Source organism: Botrytis cinerea, chromosome 14, assembly GCF_000143535.2.
Source record: "Botrytis cinerea B05.10 chromosome 14, complete sequence".
In the NCBI taxonomy this organism is placed as follows: domain Eukaryota; kingdom Fungi; phylum Ascomycota; class Leotiomycetes; order Helotiales; family Sclerotiniaceae; genus Botrytis; species Botrytis cinerea.
This window is the reverse complement of record NC_037323.1, coordinates 1,325,776-1,348,903: the sequence shown is the minus strand read 5'-3', so window position 1 is coordinate 1,348,903 and position 23,128 is coordinate 1,325,776. Positions and strand designations below refer to the sequence as shown.

At 43.0% G+C, this 23,128-nt stretch overlaps 7 protein-coding genes across 8 annotated transcripts; 4 read left to right on the top strand and 3 right to left on the bottom strand.

Annotated features, from left to right (window-relative positions):
• Window positions 1-125: 125 nt before the first annotated feature.
• BCIN_14g03510 (hypothetical protein) lies at window positions 126-1,253 on the bottom strand. Its single transcript, XM_024697173.1, has 2 exons — window positions 827-1,253; window positions 126-661 (listed from the first exon to the last, which is right to left on the bottom strand). The coding sequence occupies exons 1-2, from the start codon at window positions 1,074-1,076 to the stop codon at window positions 558-560; spliced, it is 354 nt and encodes a 117-aa protein (XP_024552988.1). The 5' UTR covers window positions 1,077-1,253; the 3' UTR covers window positions 126-557.
• A 126-nt stretch (window positions 1,254-1,379) lies between these two features.
• Window positions 1,380-3,005, top strand: Bcsui3. Of its 2 annotated transcripts, XM_024697171.1 has the most exons (4): window positions 1,380-1,518; window positions 1,616-1,748; window positions 1,800-2,438; window positions 2,487-3,005. In XM_024697171.1, exons 1-4 carry the CDS (start codon window positions 1,507-1,509, stop codon window positions 2,654-2,656), a joined length of 954 nt encoding a protein of 317 aa, XP_024552987.1. In that variant the 5' UTR covers window positions 1,380-1,506; the 3' UTR covers window positions 2,657-3,005. The 2 variants fall into 2 exon arrangements, with proteins under 2 accessions (XP_024552987.1, XP_024552986.1); XM_024697172.1 differs by having other exon boundaries at window positions 1,616-2,438.
• A 1,045-nt stretch (window positions 3,006-4,050) lies between these two features.
• Window positions 4,051-6,472, top strand: BCIN_14g03490 (hypothetical protein). The gene is made up of 6 exons (XM_024697170.1): window positions 4,051-4,166; window positions 4,279-4,395; window positions 4,464-4,484; window positions 4,536-5,228; window positions 5,331-5,680; window positions 5,782-6,472. The coding sequence occupies exons 2-6, from the start codon at window positions 4,377-4,379 to the stop codon at window positions 5,995-5,997; spliced, it is 1,299 nt and encodes a 432-aa protein (XP_024552985.1). The 5' UTR covers window positions 4,051-4,166; window positions 4,279-4,376; the 3' UTR covers window positions 5,998-6,472.
• A 66-nt stretch (window positions 6,473-6,538) lies between these two features.
• Window positions 6,539-7,542, bottom strand: BCIN_14g03480 (hypothetical protein). The gene has a single exon (XM_001549436.2). It carries the CDS (start codon window positions 7,463-7,465, stop codon window positions 6,746-6,748), a length of 720 nt encoding a protein of 239 aa, XP_001549486.1. The 5' UTR covers window positions 7,466-7,542; the 3' UTR covers window positions 6,539-6,745.
• A 1,614-nt stretch (window positions 7,543-9,156) lies between these two features.
• BCIN_14g03470 (hypothetical protein) lies at window positions 9,157-11,604 on the bottom strand. The gene is made up of 4 exons (XM_024697169.1): window positions 11,420-11,604; window positions 10,279-11,278; window positions 10,019-10,223; window positions 9,157-9,967 (listed from the first exon to the last, which is right to left on the bottom strand). Exons 2-4 carry the CDS (start codon window positions 11,248-11,250, stop codon window positions 9,675-9,677), a joined length of 1,470 nt encoding a protein of 489 aa, XP_024552984.1. The 5' UTR covers window positions 11,251-11,278; window positions 11,420-11,604; the 3' UTR covers window positions 9,157-9,674.
• Window positions 11,605-11,760: 156 nt separating this feature from the next.
• On the top strand, window positions 11,761-18,351 carry BCIN_14g03460 (hypothetical protein). The gene is made up of 7 exons (XM_024697168.1): window positions 11,761-12,122; window positions 12,372-12,467; window positions 12,579-13,794; window positions 13,869-14,073; window positions 14,126-14,948; window positions 15,115-16,995; window positions 17,135-18,351. Exons 1-7 carry the CDS (start codon window positions 11,927-11,929, stop codon window positions 18,172-18,174), a joined length of 5,457 nt encoding a protein of 1,818 aa, XP_024552983.1. The 5' UTR covers window positions 11,761-11,926; the 3' UTR covers window positions 18,175-18,351.
• Window positions 18,352-20,092: 1,741 nt separating this feature from the next.
• Window positions 20,093-22,666, top strand: BCIN_14g03450 (hypothetical protein). Its single transcript, XM_001549431.2, has 4 exons — window positions 20,093-20,343; window positions 20,569-20,595; window positions 20,820-21,347; window positions 21,398-22,666. The coding sequence occupies exons 1-4, from the start codon at window positions 20,228-20,230 to the stop codon at window positions 22,482-22,484; spliced, it is 1,758 nt and encodes a 585-aa protein (XP_001549481.1). The 5' UTR covers window positions 20,093-20,227; the 3' UTR covers window positions 22,485-22,666.
• The last annotated feature ends 462 nt before the right edge of the window (window positions 22,667-23,128 follow it).

The window sequence follows — 23,128 nt, the reverse complement described above, 5'->3', positions numbered from 1 at the left end:
AAGTGACAATACGTTTTGTCAAAATTTTGGTAAACAAGGGTTATCAAAACAAGGTGTGCATAGTTTCAGAAGAACCATAAATCAAAAGCTGCGACTCCTTCGTTTCATCACCATCATGGAAATAATACCACTTCTGAAAAATGTGTAGATTTATTACCATATGTACCGAGTGAACTAAATCATATACACTTCCTGCTTGTCCTCAAGCGACCCTCTTTATGCAGTGTGCCCAGCCGCTGTATCACATATCGGCAATATATCCCATAAGCATCATCTATAAACGCCAAATCCCAATGCCATGCTCGCTGTAACTGAATATATCACTTATGATATATCAAGAACTTTCTTATTGTGTGAAACATCCGATGGATGGTGCCTGACATTTCCCTAGCCCACATATTCATTTGCTCATGAGCCTTGTGTCCATAACTTTATACGAATGTCTCTCTCGAATCTGCGACTTGCGTTCGTAAATACGTCTCCTCTGGTACTGACTTGCTTCACATTCGCAGGCTTCAAGGTCGCTAGCTCACAGATTACTCAAACCCTGGCTTTACTCATAATGTAGCTGCAGCTTCGACAGCTCCGGCACCCTTAAAGGTAGGGTTACTGGTTATTTCGACGGTGACTGGATACTTCCATGTCATGTACTTTGCCCAACCTATTTGCAAATGCGTGGATTGATTAGCCAATGTTCTTTCCCGTCTGTGATCACAATATCCGAAGAACGGAAGTGATATGAACTCATCCGCATAACTCCCAACCAGAAACTATCAAGTTGCAAACAAACAAGACAAAGATAATAGCGAGAAATGGGAGGACATACTCCAATAAGCAAATTTCCTTCCAAAATATTTCCCACACCACGGCACAATCACCATCGTGAGCATCATTTCCAACTGCTGCAAGCTGGCTTCCCATTCTTTCTGTGCATCGGATTCTTCTCCATCGTCTGAAGAGGCGTAATCTGAACTGTCGACAGAGGAAGGTAGAGAATCTAACTCGTGGAGCTCGTTCAATTCATCTTGAGCGTGGGAGGAGGCATGCATATAGGAATCTGAGGCGGAGATGGACATTTTGGGGTAATGGACGGTTGATTGAACGGCAGATGAGTGGATGGACGTAAAAGGTTGATTAATTTCCTAGGGAAAGCATAGAAAGAACGTAAAAGTTGCTATCGCCAAAGAAGAGTCTGGCGATGCATTGAAGTGCGAAAAGAGTCTATAGGAAAAGCCGATAACTGTTTAGCTACCTCATACTTGGAGCTTGAAGTCGGCGCCGATTTGCTTGTGGCGTTGAATCACGTGATCTAGCCTTTGACCTTTAATTTTTAAGGCTAAAAGCTGGCTTTTGAGTCATCGAATCAATTAATATATACCGAGTGAGTGCGGGCAACATCTATTTCGAACACACACAACCACATCACATTTCGAACCAAAACGCCAAAGCAATAACACAGGGTTATTCGCATCAGAAGACAATATCGAAATAATCACTAGCGCAATCATGGCCGACACAGTAAGTCAACAATCGCTCTATCCTTTGTGAATCAATTTCACCCCACCTAAATCTTGATTGTTCTTATTTCAGGCCCGATTTTAACAACGTGCCACAGGAAGTTGACGCCAAACCACGCAAATCCGTAGCCTTCAGCGAAGGAACCACGATTGTAGACGAAAACGGGGAAGTCACAATGAAGGAAGACGGGCACGACGATACTAAAGACACGGCGCAGTCACATTCACCTAGTACGCCGCCACTTTCTCAAGCTTTGGGCGCATTTACTGATCCTTTCCAAGGCAATGGCGATGATGCGACCGCAACCAAGGAAGATGACGGATTGGGCGATTTGTCGTTGATGAAGAAAAAGAAGAAGAAGAGCAAGAAGGTTGAGGAAGGAGAGGAGGGAGGTGATGAAGCTGCTGCAGATGGTGGTCTCGATCTCTCGACAATGAAGAAGAAGAAGAGAAGCAAGAAGCCCAAGGATTCCGAGGATGATTTCACAGCCAGACTTGCAGCTGCAAATCTCAACGACGAAGGCGAGGGTGAAAAGGCGGCAGAGGAAACCCCAGTCGATGATGGTGATATGATCAAGGGAACGGGTATTTGGGCGCATGATGAAACCAAAGTAATTTCATACGAACAACTCCTCTCCAGATTCTTCACCTTGCTCGCAGCCAAGAACCCAGATCACGCATCTTCCGGCTCCAAGAGTTATAAGATTCCTCCACCACAATGTCTGCGTGAAGGAAACAAGAAGACCATCTTCGCCAATATCGCCGAGATTTGCAAACGTATGAAGAGAACTGATGAGCACGTTACTCAATACCTATTTGCTGAATTGGGTACCAATGGTTCCGTCGATGGTAGCAGACGTTTGGTTATCAAGGGTCGTTTCCAACAGAAGCAAATTGAAAACGTTTTGAGGAAATATATCAGTACGTTTGATTTCTTAGTGCCATAAGCTCTACTAATATTCTTCACAGTGGAATACGTCACCTGCAAAACCTGCCGATCCCCAGATACCGAACTCAACAAAGGAGAAAACAGATTGTTTTTCATCACCTGCAATTCTTGCGGATCTAGACGTTCCGTCACTGCTATCAAGACTGGTTTCTCTGCACAAGTCGGTAAGAGAAGAAGACAGCAAGGATAGAGTGTTAAGGCAAAGGCTTGGGGGCGTACATGAATTGTTAGTTAGCTACTGGCTTCTCTGCGCAAGCTGGCAGGAGAAAAAAATAACAGATATAGAGTTCTTAGGTCGAAAGTTGGGATTTTACATTATGAGCTTTCCTTTGGTATTTCAATCAAGATTTGACAGTGAAATGATCTTTCGGGGTTCAAAGTTTCACAACGGATATCTTGAACAAATGGCCCTTCGAATTTAACTACTTTTCAATGCTTCAACCTGGGTCTGAATATTTCATAACTGATGTCTATATCCTGCACGTCGGGGAAATGTAGAGAATAATGAATGATAATCGAACAACTTGACGAATGCCCGAAGAATTTGAATTTGGATTCTCTTTCTGAAGATCTAGTTTCATTAAATGCTGCTCTTATTTCACTTGTGTCTCAATGGGAATGATGATGATGATGATAGTGATGAAGGGTATGTAGATTTTTAGACCCCGAATTAAATTCGAGAAGCTAGTGAAGAATAAAGTTTTAAGGGTCATCGTGGGACGTGTTGAGGGTTCTCTGTCCAAGAATAGTAGAGAGTACACATCGTATTGTCGCTCAAATCACCAATGGCTATAGATGATCAAACTGAGGATGGTTGTTTAGGGGCAATCCTTTCATAGGCGTGTCTTGCAAGAGAATACATGGAGGTTGTACGACCGACGCGCAGAGAGGAAGTGTGGTGTGGTTGGAAAGCTATATATGGATCATGGATCATGGATCGGAATCACTTTTTGTGATATGATATGCACACACATATTGGTGTTTAGGTATGTACCTATGTGTCTACTGGGTATGTAACTCAGGGAAACAGGAATCGAGATTTACATTGGGTAGTATTGTAGTACATATGTCTTCGAGAGATGACATAGGAAACGATCGATTATCTACTACCTACCTCCAGATGAACGACCAAAGTAGAATCTGGAATCTAGATTGCCAGTCTCGATATATCTCAGGAGTATGTATCTATACTATACCTGTCCATACACAAATAGGAATTAGTACCTCGCACATCCTTCGTCTCCTCTACTAATCTCATGCGTTTGGTGAAGATAGGTATAGGTATACACTTAAGCGCTCGGGAAATTTTGGGGCTCCATTTTTGATCGATATCAATATCGCATCGTCCAAGCTTCTGTTGCCATCCTGGAGAAATGATTGGTTCGCAGAGGAGATGTGAAAATAGCACAGCCCGCTCCAAGAACCGCGCTGGCCAATCCGGGGCGGGAGGGTGTGAGGGTGTGAGATGAGATGTGGGAGCTTGGGTGTGTGATGCATGCGGTTTTGCATGGGAGAGGGGATGGGTGATGTGATGGCTGGGTTTATATGATGAGGAGAAGCTGCTGTTTTTTTGGAGGGGGGTTTGCGATGAGATGATGTTTTTTGAGTTTTTGTCGCATTTGTGATTGATTGATTGATTGAAGCTCTTGTGAAGTTTGTGAGTTATTGAGTTGTTGAGTATTGGATTTATTCTTGAATTGGTGAGTGAGTACTGCATCTTGAGAGTTTGGACGGGAGAATAATAAGTGCGGGGCAAGCTTCAGAGCTTCATGAGATACAGTGAGATGGGCTGATGTGCTGACTGGAATTCAGCTCTGCAACCACAAGCACCTACTCAAGTGTAGCCTGATATATCTTTGGATCTTTTCGATTGTTGATTTGAGAGTGTTTGATTCGCGAACTCGATCAAGATGTCTACATATTATCCTCGTAAGTATTTTTGGTCGGCTTGCGAAAAAAAAAAAAAAAAAAAAATGCAACTGCTAATACGGCGATAGCTCCTCCTGGAGGTAATGGAAGTAAGAAGATCACTCATATGCTATGAATTTACCTCTGACATCCCGCTACAGCTCCAGCTCCAGCTCCCCAGCAACAACAATACGCTCCTCCGCCGACTTCTCCTCCAGCTCCCCAACAACAGCAATACGCTCCTCCGCCGACTTCTCCTCCACCAAACCAAACGTCGTTCCAATATGCTGCTCCACCAACCTCTCCTCCGCCAAATCAAACCTCGTTCCAATACCCTGCTCCACCGGTCTCTCCCCCAGCTCAATCCTCGCATGCCTACTATCCTCCTCCCCCTTCCACCTCCACAACAAGCTATACTCCTCCTCCCAACCCCCAACCCACTCCTCCCCAGCAACAGAAATACGCATCTCCCCCAAATTTCTCTCATCGACCCTCTTATTCTGGCGGCCAACATACTCTCCCCATCCATACACCACCGCCCCAGCAATCCCAATCCTATGCCTCTTCCTCCGCGGTTTCTCCTCAGGAAACACATCACCCCAACTATTCACAAGCGAGCTCCAACCCAACTATAAATACGTCAGATTATCCGCCCGAAAAGCCCGCTCTCAATACAAGTCTCACGTCAAATTTGGATCATGGAGCACCCAGCGCAGCACATTTTGTAGGAGCAAGTGCTACGCAGGATGATGTGGGGACGTTTAATGGAGGAAGTTATCGCGTTAGTCATAGAGATACGAATAGTATTGTGACGATTCAGTTAGCGATGGGATGTCCATTGACTGTTAAACCTGGTTTGTTTTCCCTTTTCCATTTTTGCATAGGATAATGCGATATTTATTTTGAGGGGGGAGAGCAAAAGCAAAAGGAATGAATAACAGCTAACCAAAGCAAAGGCGCAATGATCGCAATGACCCCCACCATAACCCTCAAAGGCGCCATTAAATTCTCCATGAAAAAATTAGTTATCGGCGGCGAATTGGCACATTCCACCTTTACCGGTCCGGGAGAACTTCTCCTCGCTCCCTCGGCTCTAGGTGATATCACGAATATTCGACTCACTGGTGATGAACAATGGAGTGTGGGAAGAGATGCTTATTTAGCTTCTACACAAGGTGTTATTAAAGAGTATAAGAGACAGGGAATTGGAAAAGCGATGTTCAGTGGAGAGGGCTTGTTTGTTTACAAAATCACTGGAGTGGGTTTGTTGTGGATTAGTAGTTTGGGTGCGATTATTAGGAAGGATGTATGTTTTCCCCTCCCTTTTTTTCTCGCCTATTTCATTGCCCTGGCTGGTCTTATTTTTTTATTTTATTTTTCGCATAGAAACTAATACCACTAAAATAGTTACAAGAAGGCGAACGCTACATAGTAGATAATGGACATCTCGTCGCCTGGAACACAAAATACGTATTGGAGCGCGTGGCTTCGGGAGGAATCATTAGTGGATTGAGTAGTGGAGAGGGATTGGTGTGTAAGTTTACGGGACCGGGGACGGTCTTCATTCAAACGAGAAATCCGGTGGCCTTTGGACAGTGGATTGCGGCACATTCGGGTGCTTGAGTAGAGGGAGGGTAAGGAGGGGGGCTGGGCAAGAACAGGACAAGATGGGATGGAATGGAATGGGAGGCGGCTGTGGATTTTGTTGATTTTCTGCGCTTTTGGAGATTTGCGGAAGCCTAAGGGCATATGATTTGATTTGGTTCGATTTTTGTTTTTATTTAGTGATACCTTGTCCTTCGTTTTTCACGACTTTTTCACGAATACTAGTAGGGTCTTTTACTTCGAAAAAAAAAAGCAATACCATATTTCGTGTATCCATTCTTCTCTCAAATAGATCTAGATGATGGAGGTGTGCGAAGAGGTTCTCTAAAAATGTCGCCATTCACTTCTATTTGGCTGTGACTTTCTCTAGTTAAGACAAGTCTCTCGTTGTAGAAATGCAATGGAATGAAATAATAAAGATGTGAAACACACAAATACGATCACCAGTAAGCAAATCAACAATAGTAATACTTCCAACTCCCAGTCCTACCCACTGCTCTCCCTCTCCTTTCCTCCTACACCATAAAGTCCAGCAAAAGCCCCCTCCCTCCCCAACAACTCCCCCGGACCCCCCACCTCCACGATTCTCCCCCTCTGAAGCACAACAATCGGCTCGCTATCCATAATACTATCCAATCTATGCGCCACAACCAATATCGTATATCCTCTCAACACCTCTCGAATAATTCTCTGCATCACCTCGTCGGTTTCCCGATCAATATTACTCTTTGCTTCATCGAGGAGTAAAATTCCTCCCGCTCCTTCTCTATGCGATGTCCGGAGAATCATGCGCGCGAGCCCAAATAGCTGTTTTTTTTTCCCCCTTGGGAGAGAAAGTTAGAGGGGGTGATTGTGTTGAGGGGGGAGAGGAGGGACCAGCGATGATTTGGGCATCGGTGTATTGGGTTAAAGGGTCTAGATTGTAGCGGATAGTGTGCTGGGTTAAAAATGCATCTTGGGGGACAGTGAGAAGTCGTTCGCGAAGAGTGTGATGCTCGATGTTGGAGAGTTCTATACTGTCGATTGTGATGGGTCCGCTGGGGGCTTCTAAGAGTCGGAGAAGGCATGATAGCAAGGAACTTTTGCCGCTGTCGCTGCGATCGCAGAATCCAATTTTCTCGTTGGTGTGCATGAAGATGGTGGTGTTGTCTAGAGCGAGTGTTGGGGACGTGTAGCTAGCGCCTAGGTTGCGGGTTTCGATGCTGCTGTGTGCGGGCCAGTTGTGGAGGAGGGAAATGGGAGAGAGCGGGTTGGGCTCTGTGGGGGTGCGATGTGTGAATTCTCGGGTGCGTGATATGGCTCCGAGGGAAACTTCTAGTTGTGTCCAGTATTGGAGGGGGAGGCTTAGAGTTTCGTTGAAACTTAGGACGTTGTTTAGGGACTGCCCGAGAGATCTTGGATCGGTGAATTTGCGTAATTGATGGTTAATGCTACTACTTTGATGGCTAGAGCAGAAACCACTAGATCTAGCACTAGCTGAAGCCATCTCTGAGCACAGTAGAGTAGATAATAGGGAACTTAAGATTAATCGATCTTTTCAATCATGGAATCCGTGAATAGTTCTTGTCATCCTAGAACTCGAATGCTTGGTAGTCTATTCAACGTCTCCATGAAGTGAGAGTAGATCGGACTTCTCAATTCTAATTCAATGGCTCGAAGTCGTCGAGATGTTCGGAGGTAGACTCGTTGAATACTGATAAGTGTAATGAATACCGCTGGAATTGTTATGACCATCCAGGCCGAACCAAGAGATATGAGACACAAGGATCCAATTGTCCATAAACAATATGTACACATAACTCCAGTAGGTATTTGAGACTCGATAAGCGTCATGTCTTGACTAAATCGATTGAGTGTTATTCCGATGTCAGTTTTCGTGGAAAATGAATAGGGCGCATTCATTACTACATCAAGTAATATCAGATGCAGACTAGCGGCCGATTATGGTACTAGTTTCAGAAACATAATCCATGCAGGACATTCATACATCATTCCATTCTCAATAGCCACGATGAGGTACGTTGATTACCATTTTCCTTCATTTGAACCATGGTCCGCGGCCCACCAATTCAGTATTGCTTGAGACATGTAAAGACATACAGTCTGTGCGGCAGCAGATGAGAAAAGTATCAAAATTGTTGGCCATCGAACACTCTTGAAATAGTATACATAATCTCTTGAATCGCTTTCGTGTTGAGGAGTATCGACAATGTGGGCTTTACTCTGCGTCTAGGTTTCTGATAGCCTACCATTGCTGGCAGCAATTGCTTGAGAATTTTCTTCTCCAGATAGACTATCGAAGATCTGGCCTGTCTCCATACTGTCTGAATAATTCAAATCCACAGAAAGGTGCAAATCGGATTCTGTGGGTAAAACTTCTGCTTGAAGATCAGTGGTCTTGAAATATTTTACCGCTTTGCCAGAACCATTTAAGGTGATTACATTGTCTGCAATGGATTCCCAGCGTGTTGAATGGGTCACAAATAAAACTGTAGCTCTAAGCTTTGATATTAACCCATCTCTTCCAAACAACCTGGTCATAATCTGTATCTCAGTCTTAACAACATCAAACAGAACTAGTTGTGGCCGGTGATACAAAAATCCAGAATAACAAAAGCGAGGTAAAACAGGCAATAAGATTGACCATCGATGGGCATTCCATAGACTTCTCAGTAAAGGTATCTTGGCCTGCCGAGAAAGCAAGATATAAGCTGACGACAGTCGATGGCTTCACAGACCGATATCGTTTAAGGTGAAAGAGCGGTACAATGGTTACAGCAGCCAAAAGATCCAGTGCGGTTGTAGGTATTGAGAAGCGTGTTCGAATCGTGATTGACTTAGTGTAGAAAACTAGAAGTGCTATTTGACTCAAGATCAATGCCACAGATGCTATCGGGGTTGCGATCGACATCCAACTCGACTTTGTCTTCTGACCGGACAATCGTAGAAACCTAGGTAGGTGGCCGGGGGCCGATGGCTTGCTTTTTTATTCACTTCACCCTCAAAATTCACATTTGAACTAATAGATGATCATGTAGCAAAAAATAAATGGGGATCCGGGAAGGCTTCTATAATACGCCTGATTACCAATATGTTAGGACATAATGGCTTAAGACTTTACTTCGACATGCTGCCAGCCCTTTGAGTTCGGATAATTCGTACATCAAAACAATGAAGTGTCTACAGCATAAACCCCGATAAGTAATTGTCTAGAATCGTATATGGATACCTATCGGCACTTCGGGGTTTTCATTCATATAGACCTAAATGCTAAGAAAACGGCAAAATCGGAAGATAGAGGTGCTCTTATAGCTAGCCAGAATGGTTCAATAAATGGTTTTGATTCCGCGTCTTGGTGCTTGTGAGTTGTGCGCAACAGCTTGTCCCATCTCTAGGAGCATATGATATAAAATCTTTATTGTAAAGGTGTTTCACTAGCTTTGAGAAAGATAGAATGGATAAACGAAAGACATGGAAATCAGAATCTGTTCGAGTACATGCTTTATGGTATGACGAACATAAGAAATTTGCATCGAGGAAAGCGTGTGAAAATCACTGAAAAGCTTCGCGACAACATGATAACATGTATGAATAAAAAGAAAGATTTAAAACAAAACGACTGAAACATGTTGTAGAGATCAAATTCTACAACGATAGGTTCTCCAAAGTTAATAAGCTGATCACAGCGTAACACTTCACATTATGTCTCTTCTTACTCGTGGCGTTTTGGCCATCGTAATCAGCACGCTTGCGACGATCACGAAACAAGCCGCAGATACTATAAATGGCAAACCCTGCAGAACTCTGTCTAAATCTAAGCTCAATGCAAAGACATAGGAGTATACAGGTCCAGAGAAGGTACCACCAACGCTCTTTATGGTAGATATCAATGTCGTAGCAAAAGCTGCACGCTCTAGTGGGAAGAGCCCCACGAATATAGATTGCAAAAGACTGCTGAGGCCAATTCCGGTGCCGAAAACAATGATACCTATTCTAGTTTAGAAAATATCATTGAGAGTTGTAAGATTGTCATAATTACCGAAGAAAGCTGCTGTCACATTTGGAGCGAAACTTAATAGCAACGCTCCAGCAAGAGATAGAGCACTGCTAATAAGAGCAAGTGCTATGTCTTTGCGACGCGAGTTGAAGTTCCACCAACGCAAAATCAGGACATTTGCCAATGGCAAGCCTATGAAAAGCACAAGTAAATTCGATACGTGATCAAGAATAATAAATGTGTTGGCCTAAAAGCGAAAGATGTAAGCACTTGGGGTTATGGAGCGATATGAAATCATTCACCTCCGAGAAGCTAATGCTAAACTGCTCTGGCATATATAGGAGGATTAAGATCTGCACCCTCTGACCGAGTGTAGCAAAGAACCCCGCAATTAATAAAGGGATGGTATTTCTGATCTGTAAGAGATCATTATACGATCTAATTACCGCATGTCTGTTAGAGACTAAGATGTTGGTATATTCTGAAGTAGAATCAAGCTCTGGATCAGAAGCTAATGGATGGGCTGCTTCTCCAGTTGGAAGAAGGAGGCTTAAGCATAAAGCTAAAGACATCAATGCAAGACCAACCAACTGTGCGGCATAGTTCCCCAAAGATGCCATCGTTGCCGAACTGAGTCCAAAGCCCAGTATTGCTGCTACCAAAGCTGTACCGTGTATAAAAGAGAAGACTGAGACTCTTTGAGTTGATGGTGCGACGGCTGCAGCGCTCGTCATGAGAATAGCAAGGGACACGCTTGCCCCGCCCCCAATTAAGGTGAATACGGGACCTATCCAAACGAGTTTTAATGGCATCCTAGGAACAAGCCAGACCACACCAGTAGTCCACATTGAGCTCAGTACCAATCCCAGATAGCTCAGAAATAGAATCGGTCGCCGCCCGTACTTGTCTGCCATGTTGCCATAGATGCCCGACAAAAGGAGCATGGGCAGGCATTCTAAAAGTTGGAAGACGCCCAAAATCAGCGCCAGCTCACTCGCAATGGAATGATCTCTTTGACAATTTATTATAGGTGTGTCTACACCCCGAGATGTCTTGGCGCATAAGTGTTCCTTATAAGATGCGATTAAAGGAGTCGTTCGCATCGCCAAACCAGTTTCGAAAGTGAGTTCCAGAACACCAACCAAGCCCCAGACCAACCATTTGAATCTCAATCCTTGAACAGAGAATGGTGGAGGGTCTTGTATCCCAGAAGTCTGCAAAAAAGGAGTTTGCACATCTTCTTCCCCCTGTTGGTTGCGGCTGCCACGCATCATGTTTTACTCTGGTCTAACAGATGAAATCCTGAAAAGCCGACTGATAAACATAGGTATACATCAAACGATAACATGAAGTTTAGACGTACGGATGCCCACGGAGTACCCTGCGGATAAGGGAGTCTTCCAACTGGCCATACGTCTACTGTACGAAATGAGGGTCGCTCACCGTTTTCCAACCTCACCCAGACAGTGACGTCGACAAGGCGAGCGATAGTTCATGTCAACGGGCCGAACATTACCCGCAGAGGTAGAATAATGTGGAATTAAGTAACGTGATGAAAGCAATATGGCTCGTGTGATTAGTGAGTGTAGCTCAATCGAACGAACTTCTATAAAGGAGTTGAAAGTTCCATGCTCATAAATCTCAGTTGCTTATGATCACGTTTGTGAGTATCAGTCCAGACGTGTGGCGATATATAGTCACGTGATTCAAACTTAGAGAATACGGTAAGGCACAAGCGAGTTAAGTCCAGCACATGCAAACTAGGAAACAATGCTACTATTTCAGGCAAGCATAGGCAAACACGGCCTCAAAATTTTCGCTCTTCAACAGCTTCACAGATCATAACATTAACCAAAAATTCTACCTCCATCCAGAAATATCAGAAATCATTGCAGAGAACACAAATCTTGATAACCAGAAACTGTCACATCGACAAAGCCACAATTACTTATGGCGACTTCCGATGGGGTTGCGGTGGAGGTGCACGGGACAACTCAGCTTCCAAATTCCATTTTGAGTTGGTACGATGAGACTCGTCCTATGTGGATTGATCTCGTAGGAGATTATGCTGGAAAAGAGTTATTTCTTCTCGAGGGAGACTCTCTACTAAGAGAATGTTTCGCAGATGAGAGAATCGATTTTCAAGGTAATGTTTCTTATGTGTCTATTGATGCGTTGTCCTTTGATTCCCCAGGTATTGTTTCTTTGCGGAGAACTTGACATCGGGGATTTTACCAAGTGTCTGGAATGCTTGCTTTGAGTACAGAAGATGTGAAACACCACACACTAAGAATGAAAGTTTCATGCCATTATTGAGACGAGCTCAGAGTGACAGAGGGAATCTTTGCAATCGCCTTATTCAAAAAAAGGGCAATGGGCTGACAGTATCTTGCAGATGGATTTCAATTACTTCATGCTGTATACGTAGTGGAGCGATTCCTTGAGAATTTAGTCAAGAGACATTGCAACTTCCACATTGCGTTCTTCGAAGGTATGTGTTTCCCTTCCAAAACCATGCTCTTGGTGTTTTGAATATATCATTCGAAATTTTAAAGCCTTCATGATTCTTGGGGCCGATTGATGATTCTAACTCTAATGGTAGAGAACCGGCAATTATGTGTACCACCAGGAGTGAAATCTACACGTCGAGCTCGGTATCTTCTTGCTCGAACAGCGATTCGACAACACTTACACCACAAATTACCATTGTCACATCCAGAGATTGTGATCAATACTTTCCCTTCCTTGGAGAGTAAAGAATTCTCAGACTATCTTCATGTTACACCAATACACTTTGTCATGTCGCACGATGGAGCTGCCACGGCAAAACAACCTCGCTCATCGAAAGAAGCGAAGACTATTCTTCGTGGATTGATATGGTTTTTCAATTCCCAAAAGCTCAACATTGCTCTCATTAATCGCATAGAATTCATAGATTCAAAGGTTTTCACCATGATCGTGGAAAGCATGACTGTCTCAAGCCAACGCAAGCTACTTATTAGTTCCAAGTTTACCAAGGACATTGAAGAAGCTCGTGTGGAGTTTGCCAAAGATTCGCAACCCGATAGCTCTAGCGGAATGCCATCCATTGACGACGAAACCACCCAAAAGTTGTCTGCTGCGTCAGCAAAGATTCACTTGAGTGAAAGATCATGCGTTTCTGTTCTTTCTGCTTCTCATATTTTGAAAGAAAACACATCTGATACATTTTTTGCTTCTGCCCTCATTTTACAAAGCGTTATGCTTAATCAAATCCCTCTTTCAAAGCGTCGATTTCCATCTGTTGAATTCGACAATGACTTCGAAAAAGAAATTACGAGTTTCTTGTCCTTATTTGCAGATGCTGCTCAGGCCATTCTAAACGATCCGACGTGGAGTAAATTTGTTGAAACTAATGAAATTTCAAGAGATTCTCATGATCTTATCGATGGCCGATTATTTCGTGTCGTCATTCAAGCTATGTGCGACGAATCTTTAGACCCCTTTCCTCAGTCAATTCAAGATGAATGGCTTGTGCTTTGCAATTTGACCAAGGAGCTTTCAAGCCAAGAACTTTCCTTGGACAAAAGCGTTGATTTATCCTCAGTCAAAGTTACCCCGTGCGAAGATTCCGACTCAAGCTCGGATGATCTTACGGTTTTACCTTTCACCAATGCTGTCTTCAACAAGCATCTGGAGTGTATCCATGTTGAGACAGATTCATCTCTGTCTACGAAATTTGGTACCATGAAGCTTTACAGAGAAACAAGTCATTGGCATAATCACAAAAAGCCTCTTATCACAAAAGCTCCTGTGGCACAGAAAGTGTCCAAATGGCGGTAAGTAACACTAATTCAAGCTTTATCTCTTAGATGCCTCAATTGCAGCCAAGTAGATACTAATTAGTCTACAGTAACCCCCTTCGAACAAATCAATTCTACATGAGCGAAATGACCTCATACGCCGCCAGCTTAACAGGAGCAAAGGGAAAAGCACTCGAACCGGAGACAATCGTGGTGGGTCCCAAGCAACTGGTGAAAGTTGCTGAGGAGAAACCATCAAAGTCGAGTAAAGTCGAAAAGCCAGCGTCTAAATCGAAGAAAGAAGCCCCAGCTGACGTATGATTCTTTTGCACTTGGTTGATTGAGTCAAGCTAACAACAGCCTCTAGAACAAAAAACCTGCATCAAATGCTAAGAAAGGTACTAAAAAGGGAGGTGGGCTTTCAGCTGCTGATCAGATCCGTGCTGCAAATCTGGAAAAGAAAGGAGATACAGAGACTGACAAAGCTTTCCTTGCGTGGTCTATGATTATGAAGGATCTTGATTTGACCTCCAACGATGAGAATCGCTACCTCCGGGCCAAACAATATCTTAATAATCTTGATAATGCCAGAACGAAAATTCTTGAAGGAGATATCAACACATTTATTCTTCAATGCCTACTGTCTTGGTGGGCAGGGTATTGTAAGCAGAACAAGAAAATTGATGGCTACCATGTAGTCGCATTGATTTGGACTACCGTAAGATCTATATGCACTACTAGTGCACCTATCACGAAAGAAATCATCCAGCACGTCGAAAAAATATGCAAATTAGTTGGTATTTCGGACGCTTTCTCATCGCCAAAAATCCTTGGTGCTGATCGAAAGCTATCTTTTGCCTTCAAGTATCCTCCTCCGACTTTGTCCTTGAAAATTGATATTTCTCAATCAGAATTTCAGCTCGAGCATTGCGGTCCTTACATGGACAGAATGCTTGATGCAAAGCCAGATCCCCGTGTTTCTAGCTTCGTTCCTGACGGTTGGCAAAGAGATGTGCTCGATCAGTTGGATGCCAATAAGAGTGTATTCGTAGTAGCACCAACTTCTGCCGGTAAAACGTTTATCAGTTTCTACGCTATGGAACAAATTCTACGAGCTGATAATGATGGAGTTCTGGTTTATGTTGCACCAACAAAGGCACTTGTCAACCAGATTGCAGCTGAAGTTCAGGGTAAGCACTATCGCATTTGTTACCCTTTCCTCTCTCTCTCATCCTTGTAAGATTAAGGAGTATATTGTTCTCTACCTTAAATCAAAGATGCAGACTAATAGGATTTCTTTCTTCCAATTTTTATTTTATTTTTGCGAAATTCACCACTAACAATACTGTCTTCTAGGTCGATTCTCCAAGAGATTCCCTCAAGCCGGTAAAGGAGTGTGGGCTATTCACACTAGAGATTATCGTGTGAACAATTCTACAGGTTGTCAAATCCTCGTCACTGTGCCTCATATTCTTCAAATTATGCTTCTATCACCAACGAATGCGAAGTCATGGGCCCCAAGAGTGAAGCGTATTATTTTCGATGAAATCCATTCTATTGGACAATCTGAAGATGGTGTAGTATGGGAGCAACTCTTGTTATTATCACCATGCCCTATCATTGCTCTTTCTGCAACTGTGGGCAATCCTGAGCAGTTTGCGGATTGGCTAGGAGAAACCCAGAAGGCAAATGGATCTGAGTTAAAGATGATCAAACACTCAACCAGATACTCCGATCTACGAAAGTTCATGTATGAACCACCTAAGAAATTCAATTTCGAGGGTCTCGGAGACTCATTCGGTCTAGGTTTAGGTCTGGATGGTCTGCAAGGCTTCGAACCCTTTCACCCTGTGTCTAGTTTGGTTGATCCTTCAAGAGGAATGCCTGAAGATCTTGCACTTGAACCTAGAGATTGCTTATCGCTATGGAAAGCCATGGTCAAACATCAAAGCAAGGAGTATAGCGTCCCCGAATCGGTAAATCCGGAAAAGGCATTGCCATCCTGCATTCGAAAGGCAGATATCTTTGCATGGGAAAAGAATCTCAAGAAGATATTGCTTCAATGGATGACAGAATGTCGATCGCAATTTGCCAATGTAGTAAAGGAATTGACTCCAGAGAATTCTGAGATCAAGAACGATATTTCGATCGACGGCTCCTATGATTCTGCGACTGAGCTCATTGACCCATTAGATCTACAAGCTACAACCCTGCCATTACTATATCAACTACACAAGCGCCGTGCTCTACCAGCTATATTGTTCAACTATGACCGGTCTGCTTGTGAGAGTATTGCGAACACTCTATTGAGCCAGCTAGTTCAATCAGAAGAACAATGGAAGAAAGGATCGGCTTGGAAAAAGTTGATGGACGGCTATGAAAAATATCAGGAAATAAAGGCAAAGAAAGGTCGTAAACAGGTCAAACCAACCAAGAAGTCTAACCAAGATGATGAAGGTGGATCGAAGATGGATCGAATGCGTGAGGACGCAACAGACGGATCTTCTTTCTACGATCTCTTCGATCCAACTGCCCCCCAAGCCGATTTCTCATTTGCTGATCCAAAGCGTCTGCAAAAAGAAGAACTCGATGGTTTTATCCGACAACTTCGTCGCAAGGAAATTAGAGAAGACTTGATCGATTTGCTGAAGAGAGGTATTGGTGTTCATCATGCTGGTATGAACCGAAAATACCGACAATGTGTAGAAATGTTGTTCCGTAAAGGTTTCTTGAGAGTTGTCATTGCAACTGGTACACTTAGTTTAGGTATTAACATGCCGTGTGCTACCGTTGTATTCTCCGGAGACTCTGTGTTCTTAACTGCCTTGAATTTTCGTCAAGCTGCAGGTCGTTCAGGTCGTCGTGGTTTTGATCTGCTCGGTAACGTTGTATTCCAGGGCGTCTCTAGAGAGCGAGCAAGTCGTCTCCTCAGTTCTCGACTTCCTGAACTTACTGGTCACTTTCCAATCACGACAACATTGGTATTACGATTGTTCTCCCTTTTGAACGATTCTAAGAACTCGCCATATGCTGTTAGAGCTATCAACTCCCTACTTTCTCAGCCTAGACTGTATCTTGGAGGTCAAAGTTTCAGAGAGCAAGTTCTTCACCATTTAAGATTTTCTATCGAGTATCTACGCAGAAATGCACTTCTTGGACCCGGTGGTGAACCTGTCAACTTTACCAGTTGCGTTTCGCATCTTTACTTTACCGAAAATTCGAGTTTTGCTTTCCATGGTAAGTGGCCTTTCTACTACGTATAAGCTCAGTGAAGAAATATTCGTACGCAAGTGCGACATTCCATTTTCATCAAAAAAAAATTATTACTGATCTTATGTGCTTTTCTAATTCCATTTCGTATACTAACTTGTGCTAGCTCTTCTCAACGGAAAATACTTTCATAAGCTCTGTGCAGATATTGACACCAACTCTGACGAAGTACTGCGTACAATGGTTCTTGTATTGAGTCATCTATTTGGTCGCAGAGTTGTTAGAGAAGTCGATGATCCCGAAGAGGCAGAGAAAATTCACCGTTCGCCATCAAACGTGTACCTCGACCCCATGCCAGAAGACGCGGCTAACATACTTCGCGGTCATAATAAGAGTACTTTGGAGGTCTTTTCGACTTATGTAAAGACGTTTGCCGAGCAACACATTACTGAAGACGAGCATGCTTTGCCATTCACTCAAAGTCCAGTCGGTCCGAATGAAGCAAACAAGACGAATGAAAATACGACTCTTGATTTCCTCCCTTCTTTGCCTAGTCCACACGCTAGATCACCATTTGTAGCTCTATCTGGTCTAGGTGACTCTTTTACTACTATCGAAGATCTTTGCAGCTCCACTCGTGAAGGCGTCTTCCTTGAAGCAGCGGTGATTCCACATCTCGAGCTTCACCCTGATGAAACTAGATCACCTTTGAATTCATATCTTCTTGATTTCTTCAAGCACGGTTCCTTACAGCCCCTCGAGGACGCCAATGGCATCCGCAGATCAGACGTCTGGTTCGTACTTAATGACTTCTCTATGGTGCTAGCTACAATCGCTACATCCCTCGCCTTACATCTCGGTCTAGGTCAAGACACAGATTCAGAACTCCTTGATGTAATGGGAGCAGGAGATTCCGTTGAGAACGAGAACGATGAGAAAATGGCCGAAGATTCTATTCCACAAGCTGCTTCTGGACCGCCCAGTGAAGTTCAACAAGCTCAGCCAGTACGCAGAAAAAAGGTAGTCGATGATTGGGATGCGGGTGAGGATAGGTTGGCTGCTGAAGAAGATTATTTGGAGAAGGAAAAGGAGAGTGGTGCCGGTGCGACAGATGATGAAGAGTATGAGAAGTTAATGAATGTTTATCGGGCATTCAGGAAGTTGAAGACGGAATTCGATGAGAAGTTCAGAGCTATTTGGGCTTAGATGGGTGGATTTATGAAAGGGGTGCATAGATTGGTTAAAATTGTTCTGATCATACGAGAAAGCACATTCCTGGATTGAAAGTTCTATCACTCTGGATAAATTGAAAAGCTTTAGATGAAAAAATTGGTAGAGTTTTCTTTTAAGTGAGTTACTTTGAAATAGCACGATGTGACTGCAAACTGATTGAATAAAAATGCCTCGATCCAATCATGCCAGCATCCTTTCCTTCAGAATTTGTATCGATTGGTCGTAAGAACCCCACAAGGAGAGCCACCAATGGATGCATGGACTGATGGGACACTCTCAACACCCGAGATTTTTAACAAATTCATTCTTCAATTGTTTGATATAATTTTTGCAGTGTCCAATCAGTCCGAACATCCACTAGTGAGCTATGAGGAGAACCAAAAGTGGTTTCCAGAATTTTCACTCCTGATGTCTAGCTTCATGCAAATAACATCTGCTGGTGCTGCCACTTATGTACAATATATTACCCACAATTTCATAGGATGGTAGACTGTATTGTAACGTGAACTCGGAGAAGTAGAAGTTTCTTTCGTAATTGTGACTTCAACGCGGAACACGCCGAAGAAGCCAGCCAGCACCCAACACCCGCGCCTATAGTAACCCATGTCCCGAGAATATGCACATAATTTAACATGGCTGGGATCCGATGGGTCAAAGACACACCTTGGTAGTTGACCGAAGAAGGTCTCGGACTTGACCTATGTCGAACTATCGTGTTAGTGGAATTACCGTTTTTGATTACTAGAGTCTAGGAAAATTCCTACCCCACGCATGCGGGTCAGACTAGGCCTTTCTTTTTAACCTTGTTCTTAGATTCCACCGAAACCTCTTAGATATAGAACTATTGAAGTTCATTTTCTTCTTCTGTGCCGTGTAGTCGAACGTTGTGATGAAAAACGGGGTCGGTCCGAACAAACCCTTTAACCTTAATATGACGTCTCCTTTACGTAGGGCAAGAAGCAGGAATGCCATTCTACACTTTAGGATCTGTGTAAACTATTCGATCTTGACTTTTCGGCGTATGGTCGCGGATGTTATAGTTAATTGCCAAGCAACTCTGAACTCATAGCAGAAACTATCTGGGCAAAGGTCACTGGGCTCCCCTTCTGGAACTCTATCTGGCAAACGGCAAGTATTGACGATTGTTTTTCGTGTCATAGTAGTGGTATGTCAAGAAGTCAAGAAGATATTGCTGATATCTCTGGTAACTTTGACCTTACCAAGCAGATGCGTTACCACCAAATCCCACGGTGGTTCGTGTCGTCTTCATGGTTGAAATGTACTTCTCTTATATCTCGGAATGAAGAGAGAGTGGGATATGATGCATACCTCCCTACTCAGATATGCAGTACATCAACACCAACTTGAAGACTTTTCCCCACGTCTGCGGGGTATTGTTTGGGGGGCACGCGGGGGAAATCTTTCTTACATAAGCACACTAAAATATGGTGTTCTTGGCCCTCGGCTTTTAACGGGTATGCAAGGGGTGGAAGTCTTATTGTTTTGATGTTTAAGCTTTCTCCAACTTTCTCCAACTTTTACACCCAACCAAAACTGCCGAAGTTTAGAAATTCCCCGGTTTCTCAAAAGAAAAAATATCCTTGAAGCACCGTCACCAATAGATTACGGTTGCGTTTTGTATATGGCGAGTCTCCAGGTTTCTATGACCGAGCCAAGAGAAGTTTAATTGGATCCATTGCTACATCCTTTGGAGAAGTCACTCGGGATTTACACAGCACCTTCCTAAATCGTTGGCAATGGCCCTTTTAGTTGGTTGTACAGAGTCAAGAGGACCATCAGCAGTATGAAGTTTTCTTCCTGGCTAGTGCCGATGCATGTGTATAAGATGGGAGACCTGCTGCCCATAGGCCTCTTTTATTCCTTCTCGTCTGTCCTACTTTCTCTTTCTCATTTCGTGTACCTACTACATACAAAAATATATTTTTTGGGAGTACTTTCCTGCATTCTCATCTCACATATCAACCTACGCGGAATACATACGTTAAAGTATCAGAACTTCTCAACCATGGCTTGGGGCATACCTGGTATATGTGGTACACGTGGAAAAGGCGCAAGATATTATGGCTATAGGGGTAAAGCACTGAATCGCTTGATCACCATTGTTTCTGGAATAGATTTCCTGTGAGTATTTTATTTTTTCACATTTTACAATACGCAGCAGACCATTTACTCCAAAACTGCCACTGTGAAAAATTGTGGAGACGGCCCGCTCTGGAGAAAGCGGAGGCGGAGGTGGGGTTGGATGCTACCATCGAAGGTCACCTTCCTTATGATGAAGACGTTACATTTCCGATGTTTTTCCGGTTTGAGTTGCATAACAAGATTTCGCAGCTAATTCTGTCATAGGCTTTTTGGTTACGATCAAGGTGTTATGTAAGTTTGCATCGGATGAATTCCGATTTGCGATGGGCGAAATAAACGGCACATCAGAATGAGATTTCAAGTATATAAACTTCAAGGACCATTTGATTGTTAAATCTGCCATGGTGTATTGTAGAGTATGCTTAGTCTTAAATTCAACATTGGTGTGCGATTTATTTCGTCTATGATTTGCAACCTGACAAAAGCCGCAAGTAGTTGAGCTAATACTTTGACAGGGGAGGACTGTTAACTCTCAAATCTTTCGTAGACACGTTTCCGGAAATCGATACCGTTAATGATAAATCATACCACACAGCTCTTACTCAAGGGTTAGTAGTGGCCTCTTACAATCTGGGTTGTTTCGGTGGTGCCGTTATTACTATTTTTCTTGGCGATCGTCTTGGTCGTCGTCGGATGATATTCCTTGGTTCCTCGATCATGATTGTTGGAGCTGTCCTTCAGGCGTCTTCCTTCAGTATTGGGCAATTCATTGCTGGGCGAGTGCTTACCGGTTTCGGAAATGGTATGAATACAAGTACAGTCCCTACATGGGCTTCCGAGACATCGGAATCTCACCAAAGAGGGAAAATGGTCATGTTCCAGGGTGCTATGATTACAGGAGGTATTGCTTTATCGTATTGGCTTGATTTGGGAACATCGCAGGTGGGAAATAATAGTGTCGCTTGGAGATTCCCAATTGCTTTCCAGATTTTACCAGCGGCCCTAATACTTGTTTCCATCCTTGAGCTTCCAGAATCTCCTCGGTAAGTATCTTCCCTAGATTTAACCTTACTTAATCTAATGAATCTTTTAGTTGGCTCGTCCTGAGAGGTGATATTGAAGAGGCTAGAGCTGTCCTTACAGCACTCGAGGTTCCTTCCAAAGATTCTAGTGAAGGCTCAGAAGTCGACGAAGCCGCTGTTGAAATTTTAATCGCACAGAGAGTTGAACTCAAATTGAAAGAGATCACTAGTCAAGTTGACGAAGCGGCGAATTCCCGTTGGAGTGATATGTTCACCATGGGCCCAGATCGTAACTTCCATCGCGTCCTACTCGCATATTTCGTCCAAGTCATGCAGCAAATCTCTGGTATCAATGTCATCACCTATTATGCGGCTACAATTTTCGAGCAGTACATCCACTTGAGTAGCGAAACTTCCCGTTATCTTGCAGCTGGAAACGGCACGGCATATTTTGCCGCATCCTTCATTGCTCCCTTTACAATCGAAAAGTTTGGTCGTCGTAAATCTTTATTACTTGGTTCAATTGGAATGATAGCAAGTATGGTCATCCTCGCTATCATGACACGCTTGTCGGAAGAGGGTATTGGTGGCAAAAAACCAGGGATTGTCTCCACCACTTTCCTCTTCGTCTTCAACACCTTCTTCGCAATTGGATGGCTCGCCATTCCTTGGCTATACCCGGCTGAGATTGTTCCCCTCAAAATCCGTGCACCAGCTAATGGTTTATCCACATCTGCTAATTGGATTTTCAACTTCATGGTTGTGATGATCACCCCAGTTGCATTCAATTCGATTGGTTATAAAACCTACATTATTTTCGCGGTCATCAATACTGCCATGTTTCCAGCCGTCTATTTCTTTTATCCAGAGACTGCATTTCGATCTCTGGAGGAAATGGACACGATCTTTCAGAAGACCACTGGTTTCTTTGATGTGGTTAACGTTGCGAAAAATCAGGAGCATAGATATGGAGCGGATGGAAAGTTGTTGGTTGCCCCCGAGGTCATAGAAGAAATGACGGGTGGCGGAGTACTTGTACAGAACCATATTGGAAAAGAAAGTGATAATGGAACAATCATCCATAAGGAAAATGTTGCAGATGATAGTGGAGGAAGCATGACGGGCCCAAAGAACGAGCATGATGTTGTCGTCAGATAGTTTGTCATTTTGCTTGCTGGATTGGAAAGTCGGGAGGAAAAGGTGGCTTTTTTTATATACCCAGGATTTGTAGTCGCTGGTGGTTTCAGGCCAAGAGTTGTATTCTTTCGGTTGTCGACTCTTTATTTAGATATTTAAAGATTAAGACTTCTTAAAAAATGAAAATGGCGTTTAGAGTTACAGACTTTCGTTAAACTTTTGATTAACCTCTTTATAATTGAATGAAATTATAATAGTTTTCTATTCCTTATTGTCTAGTAAATAAATGATAGGTTATTGTTTTTAATAAATATCAAATATCAATTGAATCATTTAATATTATTTCGATATTAAAAAGACTATTTACAATAATAAAAATATATCATTATTATAAAGAAAAAACTATTATTTTCTTTATAATCTTTATATAACATATAGTTGATACTAGAGTAAATTTTAGTATATAATTATAGTCTCATAATAGGTGCTTATAATCAAGTATAGATTCGTTTTATTCTTATACTGTTTTTTAAAACAAACGCTATATATTCAAACTATTTATATCATTTTCATAGATTATTCCAGTAACCCTTCAATTTATATCAATGGTAGCATTCACTTTTGTTGGAAATCATATATATGATACTAAGTAGTATGCTAGTAAC